The 13,965-nt window shown below is 39.8% G+C and overlaps 1 protein-coding gene across 1 annotated transcript in view; it reads right to left on the bottom strand.

Annotated features, from left to right (window-relative positions):
- Positions 1 to 5,509: 5,509 nt before the first annotated feature.
- Positions 5,510 to 13,965, bottom strand: part of COL4A5 (collagen type IV alpha 5 chain) — a 79,756-nt gene continuing 71,300 nt past the window's right edge. Inside the window, exons 43-53 of the mRNA XM_035541721.1 lie at positions 13,375 to 13,383; positions 11,913 to 12,046; positions 11,465 to 11,537; positions 11,245 to 11,316; positions 10,718 to 10,846; positions 10,356 to 10,454; positions 8,856 to 9,068; positions 8,343 to 8,520; positions 7,670 to 7,784; positions 7,134 to 7,306; positions 5,510 to 5,616 (exon numbers count right to left, since the gene is read on the bottom strand). Of these exons, the coding sequence (XP_035397614.1) occupies positions 5,535 to 5,616; positions 7,134 to 7,306; positions 7,670 to 7,784; positions 8,343 to 8,520; positions 8,856 to 9,068; positions 10,356 to 10,454; positions 10,718 to 10,846; positions 11,245 to 11,316; positions 11,465 to 11,537; positions 11,913 to 12,046; positions 13,375 to 13,383 (1,277 nt within the window). The 3' untranslated portion in view covers positions 5,510 to 5,534. The remainder of the gene's footprint in view (positions 5,617 to 7,133; positions 7,307 to 7,669; positions 7,785 to 8,342; positions 8,521 to 8,855; positions 9,069 to 10,355; positions 10,455 to 10,717; positions 10,847 to 11,244; positions 11,317 to 11,464; positions 11,538 to 11,912; positions 12,047 to 13,374; positions 13,384 to 13,965) is intronic.

The following is a 13,965-nucleotide window of genomic DNA, read 5'->3' as shown; positions in this document are numbered from 1 at the left end:
TCACAAATGTGGGCAATTACTTTGAAATGCCTTGGATTATATTTTTTTTCTTTAAAAATACCTAATTTCCTCCTTATTCTGTTATTCAGAATACTGCATTAAAACAACTCGGTAAAAGTCAAGTTTGCTGTAAGAATAGGGTTTTCTCCAACTAAACCAGCCCCCTTACTTAGGGCCTCATTTTATAGCATGTAGCCTGTATCGGGAAGAGAAGGAAAACAGTACTTCTCATACATGGCAGAAGCAGCCCTACCAGCAGTAAACAAACAGTGAAAATTATCCAAACACTGTCAAGATTGTTGCAACAGTCTCACAATAACTGCTCTAAGAGACCTTTGACTGAAAGCCTCAGCAGACCTGCAGACCTGAAATCAGCTAACTGCTTGTGTTTTTTTTTTTTTTTTTGGGGGGGGGGATGGGTAGAGAGGGAAGGGGAAGGCTGAGGAGGGGAGATGAGGAGGGGAACACAGTTTTGCACTAATTTTTCACTCCTTTGGGTGAATCATTGACAGAATTCACAATTTCTGAAGCATGATGAAAGCCCTCAATTAAAACCAGAAGGCAGTATGACTTCCTATCTGAGTTTGAAGGCAGTGACTAAAATAGACATTAAAAGTCTTTGTTTTGAAATACATTGACCAATTCCAATGGACCTTGCATCTCCTCGAGCAATATGGTACTGGAAATAAGTATCTGGCAGTGAGAAATTACAGGGGAAGAAAGACCAATTAAGAGTTACCAGGTAATATGACTTATATTCTACTTCTCCCATCCCTTCATCCTCTTTTGGCTGTAGCAGTAGTGTTCCTTCAAACATAAATTATTTTCTCCTCTAATTTTTCCATGAAGGGTCATGAAGGAACATCTCAGAGGAGGAGAGCAGGAGTCCTGAGCTTGCTGCATATATGTGGGAGGTAAGAACTCTTTTTTCCTCCCTTTTGTAAGAGGCACACCCCAAGCTCAGGCAGTTGCTTCGTTTCTTTGGTTTTCTTTCTGAGATACTGAGTTAATTTATCTTTAATTACATTATTTTAAAATATTTTAATTGCCTGTGAAAGAAGAGTTGCAAGCTATAGCGACTGACTCTCAGGAAATTCTAGCTCAGTGGGCACAGAAATGATTCATTGGCACTGTAGCAGCAGCTGCTGGGCTGTGCTCCACCCTTGAGCTATAGTGAGCACCTCTAGTACAGCCAGCAGTTTGTCTGCTTTAATAACCAGTTAATCTTGACCTTGTTGCTAGCTGGGGCTGTTCTTAGGCAGTGGTCACCAGTCTGCAGCACATGGGTTGAGTTAATACTCTTTCCTTCAAAAGCAAAGAATTCCAGATACTTATCCTATGTATTAAAATGTAGAACACTGCTACTACTCCCCTGAGCTAATTACTGCTCTTGCCTTTCATTAGCAAGTGTCCTGTTTTTTGTCACTAAACTGCCCTGAAAAGACTAAGTTATTGCTGTCTTGCACAATGCCCAGCTTGCACTTCTAGTGGAAGTAGCTACAGCAGTAGAAGTATTTTGTGTCCAGCAACATCGCTGGATTGTCTAAAGGATAACTTCTCTGGGAGGGAACTGTAAAAAAAAAAAAAAAAATAAATAAAAAATCAGCTAATGGTGTCCACAGCAGCATGCTCCTAAATCTTGCAAAACAGCTTACCCTTGGTGCCCCTGTGATGGCACTTCTCTACAGTGCAGGCACCACACTGACTCAGGCAGTTAGCAAAACAGAACCTATGAAATATATGCTACAAAATACATAATCTGGATAGAAAAGTGCATAGAAAATGCAAAAGATTAAATTTTGGAGCTTTGGCCTTTCTTGCAAGATCAAAAAAATAACTCTTTCAGGTTCTAAAATTGCTTTCTAAAATTGGTACTTCCTCTGCATTAGAGACAAGAAATCCTTAGCCATTGAGGGACTGACCTCTACAGTAGAGGACAAAAAAACGTGTATGGTTAAGAGCTTCTAAAGCATGAAGTTTGCATGCAGTAGTCTAGTTCAATGTATTTCAAATCATGCTGCAGTGCTCTGTGTGCCCACCTTAGTTTATAGATTGACTGGAGAATTCTTTCAGAAGCTTAAGTTCTGCATTATATATGAATTTGAGGTTGAAAGAAGCAGTTCCCTTTTAATCATGGCCTATAATAGAAATTATTAGAATGAAGGAAGCTCCTGAATAGCCTGTCTTAAGCAGAATTTCATTCTTTACTACTCTAACAGTATAAATCCAAGTTATGCATAAGGTTAGTGGTTTTTAGGATTTGCACACTAGCGTTCCTTCAGAAAGCTGCATTTTTAACTAATCAACCCTATTGCAACTGGCAGCAGACTATCTTTAACTCCATTCTGCAAGAAGCTTTCAAAGAAGAACTGGTCAGTGAGAAAGGAGAGGTAGTGCAGCCCCCTTCCAGCAAGCTTTAGTAAGTCATTTCTGATCCAGGCACTTCCAGGAACTGGGTCCTGTTTCTGCTCTAGCTTTCTTTGAAAGCTGTATGGTGCCCTCGAGTGGCTAAAGTGCACGTCTTTTCCCCCACAGAGCTTACAAATGCAATCATGTTAACTTCCAGGTTCTTGCTTAACTAAACAGACTGGTTTTACATACTTAGCAAAGAGAATAAAACCTTTAGTTAAAAACAAATCAAACTACAGGAAGAAAGCCTAACTATAGCTGAGTAAGTGGGGTTCTGATCCAGATCATGTTTAGGCTGAAGACTATAATGCTTCACATGGTCAAAACAATTACTTTTAAAATAATAAATCTGCAAACACAAGGTTTTACCTGTAGTTTAATATTTATATACTGATGGATAGCACCTAGAGGCCCCAATCAACAGTTGAGGTCCCCTTCAATGTTGCACATAGACATGTCTCTGCCCCAAAGAGCTTACAGTCTAAGCAGTCCAGAAGTGGCAGAAAATAATAACCATGCTTTCTTTTATAGAAGAGAAACTCAGATCTAACACAGGTCAAGTGATTTGCCTGTTCTAAGGCACAGATTGTGATGGGAATTAAGCGGGCATTGTTTTAGTCTCTACTGCATGTCTCAATTAAAAGATGCTCCTTCTGCTCTACACTACTTTTCTCTTAAAAAAAATCACAATTAGCTCTTTGAGAAATCTCAGCCTAAAGTTGATTAATGTTCAGGACTGTTCTCTAAGTCAAGGTGAGAGCTGCAGGAGTAGAACAAAGAACATGCCTGTCAGAAGTGTAGCTGCTTCTCATTGTTTGTGGTCGTCTCAGAGCTTTGGGAGCTAAAGCTGCCACAAGACAAGCTGCTCTGCACGCTATCTATGTGAGATTGGAATTGTAACTCCTGTCTTGTCAATATTCAGTAGGTTTTGTTCTACAGGCTGCAAAAGAGGCCCAAATCTTAGAGAACAGTACCACTGATGCAGTACTAGAACAAACACGTACTGCCCTTTGCCAGGTCCCAATATATGAACACAGCTCCTTGTTGGTGAATGCAATCAAGGCAAGACAGGTAGAGTTGGTAGAGATGCAGGAGAGCTCTTCACCCTGGGCACTGTCTGAACTTAGCCTCTATTCTGTTTTCTGGGGCTAGGGATAGGCTCCTATGTTCATTTTACACTTCTGAGGAGGAGCCAGTGGTAAGATATGGGCTTGGGTTTACAAGAGACATAACATTTTATTTTAGCTTTGGTAACAAGTTCTTGGCTTGGAGATAGCAACAGGTTCCATTTATTGTGGTGTGCATCAGCAAACCAAAGTAAACGAAGTTGAAAGATGCACATTGCTGAGTAGGCCATTATCTACCAACATAGATAACTGCAGCTAATGGAAAAAGGATAAAGCTATTATGACTTTGCATTTTAAGCTAAATAATCCATTTCATACCTGAAAGCTTTTGAAATCAGCACCAATCTCATTGCAAAAATCACTGCCACCTGGTAAGTCACCAGTCCTATGTCTTTTTTCAAACATGCATAAAACAAGATTTCTGATGCTCCAGGTTTACAAGGACAACTGAAACGTAAGGGTGCATAGCCATTAGCAGATAAATTACTTAACAGTAGTCAATATAAACACACATACTTCACCTGTATAAAGCTGTATGTTAATTCACAAGTTAAATTGTATTGATAGATAGTGGAGGTGACAATATACAATGAAAATGTTAAAAGTATCAACACTTGAAAAATAGTCTTGCTCTGGCTAGGGAGCTCTGTTTATATATAAATGTAAATGAAGCAGCACTGACCATAAAAGATGACCAGTCATGGACAGTTACGCATACAAAAAGTGATCACTTTTCAGCTATTGCACAAGTAGTGACACACTAAGACATACACAGTAGGATTTTTACAAAATGACATCAGAAACAAGGAACTGCATGCACCATTTTTCAAGGCCTTATGTGAACTGTACATACACAAGAGTTACTATATATTGTGAATACATCGTGGTTGAATATAAATTCACATAAGATCAAAGGAAAGGATTAATCTGTAAATAGGAAAAGATCAATTTCCACCAGTTTACGCTTTATTTTATTCAGAAGGTTTCTTAGCATGTACACTATTCTGGATAATATGTGTGACACCACTTCAGAGTAAAGAGAGGTTTCATGTAAGCATAATCTTAAATGCTTTGGTAACTGGATATTCTCAAGGAACACTTTTTGTTGAATCAAACTGATTACTACTAAAATGTGAATGTGACTATTATTCAGAATAGAAGGATATAGTATATGGCTAATCATTTCACATATTTTCACAAGATTAAAAAAAAAAACTTTTCAAGTGGATTGGGCTCTCTAAGCACAAGTAAAACCACTGATAGCATGGTGTACATTGTTAACATTTAAAACCCTGATCAAAATGACTTCAGAATAATTGTGCATTTCCCCAAATACAACAGGTTGGCAACTGAGGAAGGAAATGAAATATTGAATGAATAAGTAGGTGTAAGAGGTGTAAATTCTCTCCGTACCACAAATTTTGTAATAAAATACTGCTGTATATTTTAACTTTAGACATAAGCATTTTCATATCTGAGTCTGGTTTGTTTCTAAATGACTGAAAGTTCCAGCTAAAAAGGTGTTTACACAATATACACATTTCATTACTTACAGAGAAATAAGCTTAAAATTTCATATTAAAAACCTGGGATTCAGTAGGGTTAGTAGCACCATGAAAAATGTTTTTCAAAACTGCAGTCTTGTTATTTTAAACATACTCAGTGCGTTGTGTTTTTCTTTATTCTCTTGGTAGATCAAAAAGGTGCCATTTTGGTACAGGGAGAGAAATGAAAAATTTCATCTTCTGATCCTTTGTGAACCTCAAGCCTCTTTTCTGTTTCCAAGAGGTCAATTCTTTCTTCTCATCTTAGTCCTGTTGTCAAATACGTACCAAACAACCCTTAGCTTGGCACGAGTGAGGTACACTTGAATTTGCGTGGTTAAAACAGTTTGGATTTGTTTTTTCTTTTCTTTCTGCACAGTAGCACCATTGTTACAGCTGGAGGACAGTGCATCTTAGGAATTTTCAACTGTTTTATAAAACATCTTCCAAGATGTTACGTCTTCTTCATGCAAACTTGACAACGACTAATACGCGTCCTCAAGTCTCCAGCTTTCAGTGTCTCTGACTGAGGTTTACTGGGTGACAGACAAAAAGATAAGGCTAGGTTAGCTTTTTCTTTGTTAACAGAACTGTAACTTTAAACTTCTACTTAATTTAACAGTTGAAGGTAAAACGGAAGTTCACAAGTGGGAATTAGTCCAGTATTTAAGGATTTTTCTTAGGAGGGATCTTTCTGGATATCCTCACAGCAGGTGACAGAAGCTCAGTTTTGTCCAGTATCCCCATATGGAGAAGGTATGCTATAATCAACTACTTCAGTCCAGCATGTGATGGACCAAAGCACAGATGAACACTCAACTGAGTAGAAGGCAAATTTTGTACATTAGAGACAGTATTTCTGGGGGCCATACTGTACTTTGCCCCTTTCATGAAAAATGCATTTGGAATCGTTGGTTCCTCAGATGAAGGGTATTGTAACAATCCATAAGAAACACTGCTACGGTGAGATTTGTATATTTAAGTGATGAATTTAACAAGTAATTTTCTTCTATTCTGTAGAAGGTAGGAGGTAGTAATATACTTATGTAATATGAATGTTCACACAGAATAAGAGCCATTCTTGATTTTTTGTTGCAAGCTGAATTTCTGGGTGGCAGCAAATGGTAGAGACCAGAAAATTCAAAGGTCCATAGTAATTACTAGTAGGCAGTTTTCACCAGTGATTTACCACTAATAAACTACCCTGAAAACTTGGTGATGATTACTTAATGTACATCAAATATTACAGTGTAATCGTTACACAAAACCCAATTAGAGGCCACTAGTACCCTGTCAAGACTGTGCACATTGCCAGTCCTGTACCACAAGGCTATATTTTCCAATTTGGTGGCAGTGGAAAGATTTGAGAGGCTTTTATTAGGTACACAAACAAAACAGCACCATTTTATTCTATGAAAGAAGATGCTTTTTCAAAGAAGAAAATGAGTATGCTGATCAATTAGAAAGGGAAAATCTGGAGGAACGGAAATCCTGATGGCAGAGAAGCCAAGTGTCCTGATCCTTTTGTAGAGTACTGGAAAAAATGCTTGCTAGGGAGGGTATGGAACCTCCTTCAAACAAGATTTTTAAAAAACAGGTTATATGACCATCTACCTTAAAAGTTTTAAGTTCAGTTGATTTTGCCCTGGGGCTGAGAATGGACTATGCAGATTTTCCCCAATTTCCCCTCAAGTTTAAATATTTCAGTCTATTTAAAGGCATGCAAAGAAGAAAACAACAACAAAATCAATCTTTTAGGCTTGATTACAGTCACTACAGTCAGACTACTCTCAGAGAAGGTCCTACTAAATATGAATTAAGAGTTGACTTACAAAGAATCTGACTCCTTCCAAAACAATGTGCCCTCACAAGTTTTTACATAATATAAAAGGCTTACCCTAGCACACACTTGAAAAACTGGTTGTGAGGGGGAAAAACAAAAATTCTTTCCCTAATCCCCTGTAAACACATCTCTTTTGATCTTAGGAATAAATTTGCTTTCTAAAGATTTAAGTCTGGAATAAAGCACTATACAAGAAACAGGTTTTCTTACCTGAACATTTCTGACACTTCAACAGTCGCCAGCCAGAAACTATATGAATTGGCATAATAGTTACAAGTGCCACGACCATGGCACTCGATAAACGGAGCCGAGCGGAATTCTTCTAAACAGGATCCAGGTGACGCCAAGGCCTGTCCAGAGCCTTCTGCTCCAGCGCTAGTGTGCTGAGGTAGTAGGGAAGAAAGAAACGCACATGCACACAAGAAACTTAGAGTAGGAGCTAAAAAATAATAGCATAGCATTCAACTGCTAGAAAATCCACTGTTTTTTCATTCTTGGTTGAGATGTTGTGACACCAGACACCTCCATAAATACCCTTACAAAGGCAGGACTTAAAAAGCATTATTAGTTACTCTGCTCTCTGTATCTTGGAAAATTGTTATTAATCTTGGCTACCAAGGTTAGTAATTGGAGGTAAAGGCTTTCTCTAATGACGACCATACTTGATTTTAACAGAAAGTCCTAAAGCAGCTAGTTGAGGACACAAAGAGGTAATAGTCACTTCTGGAGCGGGAGGCAATTCTTACCATCATAAAAGAGTAACCGATCCAAAGGGAGTCCCAGCCTGGAGGACACGAAGGAATCTGAATGGTCTGACTGTGGACAGCTATCACCATAGCAGGAGCTTCACACACAACACATCTGGACACAGAATAATCAGAGAAACGTGTGACATTAAAATGTATGCTTTATTAAGAGTTATAACACAGGGAAAGGGAGAACTAGCTGGTTAGGGGCTATTCTATTAATCCAGATTTCAGCTTCTTAACGTATTTTGTAACTGCAGTAAGACCCTAGTTCTGAGTGCAAGATCTGCCTCTATTTCCACTAACAATGCTGGGTAAAATACAGCAGCAGTTCCTGAAACAAAAAGTGGAAGCTCCAAGTCCCCAGGTAAATGCCTTAATCCTAGAGCTGCTGGCTCCCATGTTCTCTTTCCTGTTCATGATGATCCTGCACTCACACTTCCTTGGGCGAGAAAAGCTCTTAGAACATTTCAGCCTCTAAGGATCTGCATGTAGGCAGCCTTTTGAGACAACAGACGCTTTAAAACAGACTCTTTTCCCAGTATTTCCCAAAGCAAAACATGACATTAATCTCACAATATCCAACGTGCATGTTGGAACCATGTGGTTAAGACATATTATTTATTTATCTAGATACTTAAAAAAGAGACTGTGATAGCCTGCTTTGTCTCACCGACTAATGAATGGCTGAATGCTCTGCCCAGTCAGTGGCTCCATGCTCATTGGCATTGGCTCTGGAGTTGATAGCCAGTAGGAATAGTCATTCCTTGATGCAAAATTACAAACGTTGTTGATGTTGCAGAACATGAAGGGCATGGTGCTAAAACGTCTAAGGCAGCTTCCAGCAGTACCTAAAGAATAAGACACACAAAATGTGACAGTAAAGTTTTAATTTCATTGTTTTTAGCAGTTTTTCAAGAACAGTAATTGTGTATTCTTCCTCTTCACCTGTGTGTGCACAGCATGTGTTATCAAATCGTCACGTGGGAAAAAAACTCTCAGATTTGGTTTACATTCTTTCATCCTGAATTACTATGCGCAGCTTCTGGAGGCAGTAGATCTTAGCATGCATTCCCCATCCTCATTTAAGTAATCTCCAGGATGGTCATTTCTTCAGAGAACCAGAGCATCGGAAGAAACATCTACAACCTCTTTCCCATTAAAGACAGCATACAACATTTCTCACCCAAATCCTGGCCGTGAGCTCTCTCATTTCCTTGCACATATAAAAGAGAGAATCCATCATATATTCTTGACGTTCCTTGTGGACAAAATGGTGTATCTCTAGTCTGGCTGTGCCGAGTTATAAGAAATCCATGAGCAACAGAAGCTGTTCCAGGAGGCCCAGGTGGGCCTTGTAAACCATCAGGACCAGGGGGGCCCTGTATTCCTCGTGAACCTATTCACACAAGAAAAACACGACACAGTATTTATTAACACTGTTGCGTGCTCTTTCAGGAATAACGTAGCTCTGAAAGGAAGGATGGTGTAGTGATTATGGTGCTTCTAAGTTCGGGGACCCTGGTATCAGCTAACTCCATCTTCATTAAACCATTTTTTCTTCTTGTGAGGTTGATCAAATCATGAACTAATTATAACAGTGCAACTTTCTGGCATCATAGGGGCATTGTGAAGTTAAATATGTTCAGAGCTGTGAGGCACTAAGATAACAACTGCAATGGACATGGCAGCCACTGAAATAAGTCCAAAGCAGCTTCCCAAATCCAAAACATACTCATCTGCCTGTGCAGCTTGGTAAGATAAAGCTGAAACATCTTGCTCAAAATCACAAAATAGATCGCAGAGCCAGAACAGAAGCAATTCTCACTGAAACATGCTCTGACAACACCTGAGCTAAAGCCCACCAAAATGAACAGAAAAGCTGGTCTCAGTTTTGGGGTAGGTGACAAAAAGTGGAAATGGGCTAGAATAATCTTGAATGAGACCAAGAAGAGTTGTATGACTGAACAAAGTATCAGAAAAGGCATTTGTTGTTGAACAACAAAAATATCAGAATGTATAACTACAAATATTTAGACTATTTTATCCCATGATCATTATTATTTATGTTTTTTCACTTAATATTAACAGATTTCATAGAGGTATTCAGAGAAAAAAGAAAACAAGCATTGTGGATTTTTGTACTGTTTTAATTGCTTAAATTCTAATATTTTTCCTCCCAAGCTGCAATATAGAACTACCCTGATATGCATCTTCTGCTTTAGAAAACTGTTCCAGTGCTGAATCTGATTTCTTTTCTCAAATGAGTAATCCTAAACAGTGGCTGCATGGTAGCTTGATCTCTGCATATGATGAAATCCTTTCCTTTGTTAAGCCTGATTTTCCCCATTCACAAGTTCCTTGTAAAGTGAAAGTTATTTCACTAATCTCTTATTTCTGTTTCTGACTTTCCTCATTTTTTGCTGTTCACCATCATTGCTGCAAAGGGGATGCCATTAATCTTGAAATAAAGTATTCTACAGTATTACTCAGCAATGACTAGCAATGTGCTGATTTCCAAGAATGTTCCAAACCAAAGTGTGTTCAGCAGCGTCATATTTTTGCACTGAGAAAATCCCAAAATTATTATTTTATTATCTCATGAGGCAAATCTTGCTTCCCGGTATTAGCCCGCACTCAACAGGGAGCACGTGTTTTTCCAGTCGGTCCTCACAGGACACAGTACCTGGTTGGCCTGGAAGACCTCTCTCTCCTTTACGTCCTGCTGGACCGTCAAAACCAGGGAGACCATCTCTGCCTGGATCACCAGGAACACCAATTGGACCTAGAACAGGCAAACATGAAAGTGAAATAAATCTCACTACAGAAATCTTTAAACTACGTAGGGCTCATCTGTTGTTTCTTCAAGATACACTAGACAAGAACAGACCATTAAACCAGATGTATGTGCTACAATCCCACATTTTTCTATTATCTCTTGCTGAATTCAGTAACTTGTCTCTGCAGTCCATACTAAGTGACACACATTGCAACTTGCAGTCAGCTATACTGCTTAGTCGTTTTCCCTGCAGCCACCTAGAACCATACCTGGCAATCCCTGTGGTCCTGGCAATCCGGGTGGCCCTTTTGACCCAGGCTGTCCTGGAGGACCTGGGGGACCAGGGTCACCTTTGACAACAATGCTTCGTCCAATGGTACCTGGTAAACCTGGGGGACCTGAGAGAAAGCAACTTAGTATTAGGTAACCCAAGGCAGAAGAGAGCATTAAAGATAGTTGCAGTAGCACACTATTTCTGTTATTCTTTACTGCAAAGTCAGCAACCAAGAGCTCTATCACTACAAAAAGTGTAATTGTATATGAAAGGCAAAAAAGTGCTCATGGTGGCACCACAAAAGACACCTCTTGCAGGGGTTAATCCAGGTAGACTGGATACAGAGTATAAAATACAGTAGGATTAATTGTAGGGCTAAAAGTTATAGCCTGGAATCGTTGTTTAAGCTGTTGCTCTCTTAACTACTGCCATTGCTGGCTGAGATCCGCACAGTCCTACATCTGCATAACAAAATCTACCAGCAGGGAGCAAAGTGACAATAACACTACCCAAGACTCCTACCTGGTGGGCCTGGTAATCCTTGACTGCCCGTGAGGCCAGCAGGTCCTGCAGGTCCAGTGGGACCCTTCATACCTGAAGCATAAAGTTCATATGGTCACACAGTGAAGAAACATGCCATCTTACAAAATCTGCTGCAGGAATGGCCAAAATAAGGCTTCTTTCCTCCCTGAGGGGCTGTTACTGAATCTACAGGTTTTCACTTAAAATGGTAGTTAAATACCTGGGAATCCTGGAACACCTGGAACCCCAGGATCGCCCTTCATTCCATTCAGACCAGGACGACCAGGATCCCCCTGAACAGAACAGCTTCATGTTATTCACTCATCTCTCCAGTAGTTTCAGAAAAACATAAAAGCTGTGGCTAGGGGACGAATAAGCACATTTTGGGTCTGTGAAGTAGTGCTTTGGAGGGCTGAGGCCTTGCATTCTGCCTGCTCCCTGCCTCGTGCAGCAGGTGCTGTCAGAGAACGCTGGAACGTGAACAGCTCCAATGGGAATGTAATGGGGAAACTCCGCCCAGGTACTGGGGGATAATGAAGGGTAAGACCTCCTATCTTGATACGAGGCAGGATATTAGCTACCACCACATTTTGGCATGTTCCACCCAAACACGTTCAGTTTTTATTACATTTAAAAACAAACCAACAGAAAACCATTTCTTGTCCTACCTGGCGTCCAGGTGGTCCTTGATCTCCCTTTTGACCAGTCAGGCCAGGTGGGCCAGGCTGACCTGGATTCCCTTTTTCCCCTTTAAGTCCTCCACTGCCTGGTGGCCCCCGCGGACCTTCTGGGCCTGGCGAACCTTAACATTGTGGAACAAATATGCACATGTCAGCACTTGTCAACTGTTCTCCCCAGGATTGTGCCTTCAGTGTAAAAAAACAAATAAAATTGACTTGACTTCCCATTTATATTTCAATGCTGAATTCAAATAGAATAAACTAAAGGGAAAACAAATAGAGGGATTATTTGTACTACCCAAATCAGGAACCAGGCCTCCTGGTATAGCTGATGAAGAGGAGCAGGTCTTCCTGGAAGGCAGTGCAACTCACCTGCATTTGACGCTTACCAGTGACCAGGCAGCTGGCTTTAGTAGAAGCCAAGAAACCCCAATTTAGATGGTACAAATATCCCGTCCGCTGACCTGCATTGCATTCACTGTCTCTTAACAGACTCAATAATGTAAAATATTGCTGCTTTTTTGCTGTTGGAATTTGTAATACCTGCTGAGGAGTCTAGTATACACTGTCTACTGACTACTGGGCAGCAGGAAGCCCCTCATTCTGTCTTGCCTGAATACTAATTGGAGTTGCAGGCACTACCTTCTGCTCAGTGACCCTCCCTCCAGCTGATTTGTCTGTCTTTAGTAGAATTATGCTCTGTAAATCCAAGAGGAACTGGGCCAGTCTTTAAATATTTTCCCTTTGAAACGGCCACGTTAATCCAAAAGAAAGGAGTGGTTTTAAATGAAACCTAGGTATTTGGAGCTCTGGAAAACGAGACCCCATCTTTATGCCACCGTCTAAATAGAAAGCAACTTGTGGCAAAACAAACTGTAAGCAAGTGCAGCAACGGCTAATAACACTTTACAAGTTAGATCTCATAATTGGATTAACAAAAGGATCTCTGCAGGACAGCACTATGACATTCTCCCCCGTAGTACAACAAATCTAATAACATTTAGCAGTGTGCTAGATTTTCAGTTCTTCTGAAGCCTCTAAGAATTTAAAATGTCCTTTGAAACCCTCATGGTCTACGTTCAGTGGATACATTTCATGAGCTGTATTTATGCATGCAAATCTGAGTGTAGAATTCATTCCAAAAATACCTTTTTAAAATAGGAGCCATTTTGTACTGTATTTCACACATATCCTATTGCAGTTTCAGCTACAGAAAACATCCCATCATGCAAAAGTTTTTTGTGTTCATTTTGTTCTTTTAAACCGGTCCAGTACTGTACACATGCAAATAATAACAGGTTACCATCTGAGGCATGCTAATCAAACACATACAATCTTGCAGGGTAACCACAGTCCTTAAAAAACTAATCACAGAATTACAGGAAAACATCCGTTTCTCTTACATCAAATGCAAGGCAGTAAAATAAATTGACTGAGTTAAGAGTCTAACCTGGAGGACCTGGAAGGATCAGAGTTCACCAAAGCCCAATGATCGATGTTAGAAGGGTCAGACATCACACAGTACAAAACAAGATTACTAGTTAGAAATAGTACAGATGACAGCATATACACTACACATCAACCCATTTCACCAGCATATTTTGTATTTACAATATAATCCACATGCATGCATAAAACCATACATGAGTACACAACAATATGTATTTTCAGATACAAGTTATTCTGGTGACTAGGCTCTACTAAGACTAATTTGACACTTCATTTAATGGCAAACTTAAAGCTTTACTAAATGTGTTATTGCTTTAACACTACGGCTGAGGCCTGCCACTGGTTAGTCCTACTCACAATGGGGTTTAGGCTATGTAACCATTTCACTGACAATATTCAGCACTCCCAGGGCCTGGAGCTTGGCAAATACACAGGGAAATTGTGAATGACAGCTTATTTTTGAAAAATAATCTGCTTTGGGCAGGGCTGAAGTGTGATTAATACAGGGACTTAACACTACTAATCAGGTAATAGTGTCAACTAACTGTGAATAAAACTCTAGGACTGAAAAGTAGGCGGATATCCTCCCCAG

This window comes from Cygnus atratus, chromosome 13 (assembly GCF_013377495.2).
Source record: "Cygnus atratus isolate AKBS03 ecotype Queensland, Australia chromosome 13, CAtr_DNAZoo_HiC_assembly, whole genome shotgun sequence".
NCBI lineage: Eukaryota > Metazoa > Chordata > Aves > Anseriformes > Anatidae > Cygnus > Cygnus atratus.
This window is presented reverse-complemented; position numbering and strand designations above follow the sequence as displayed.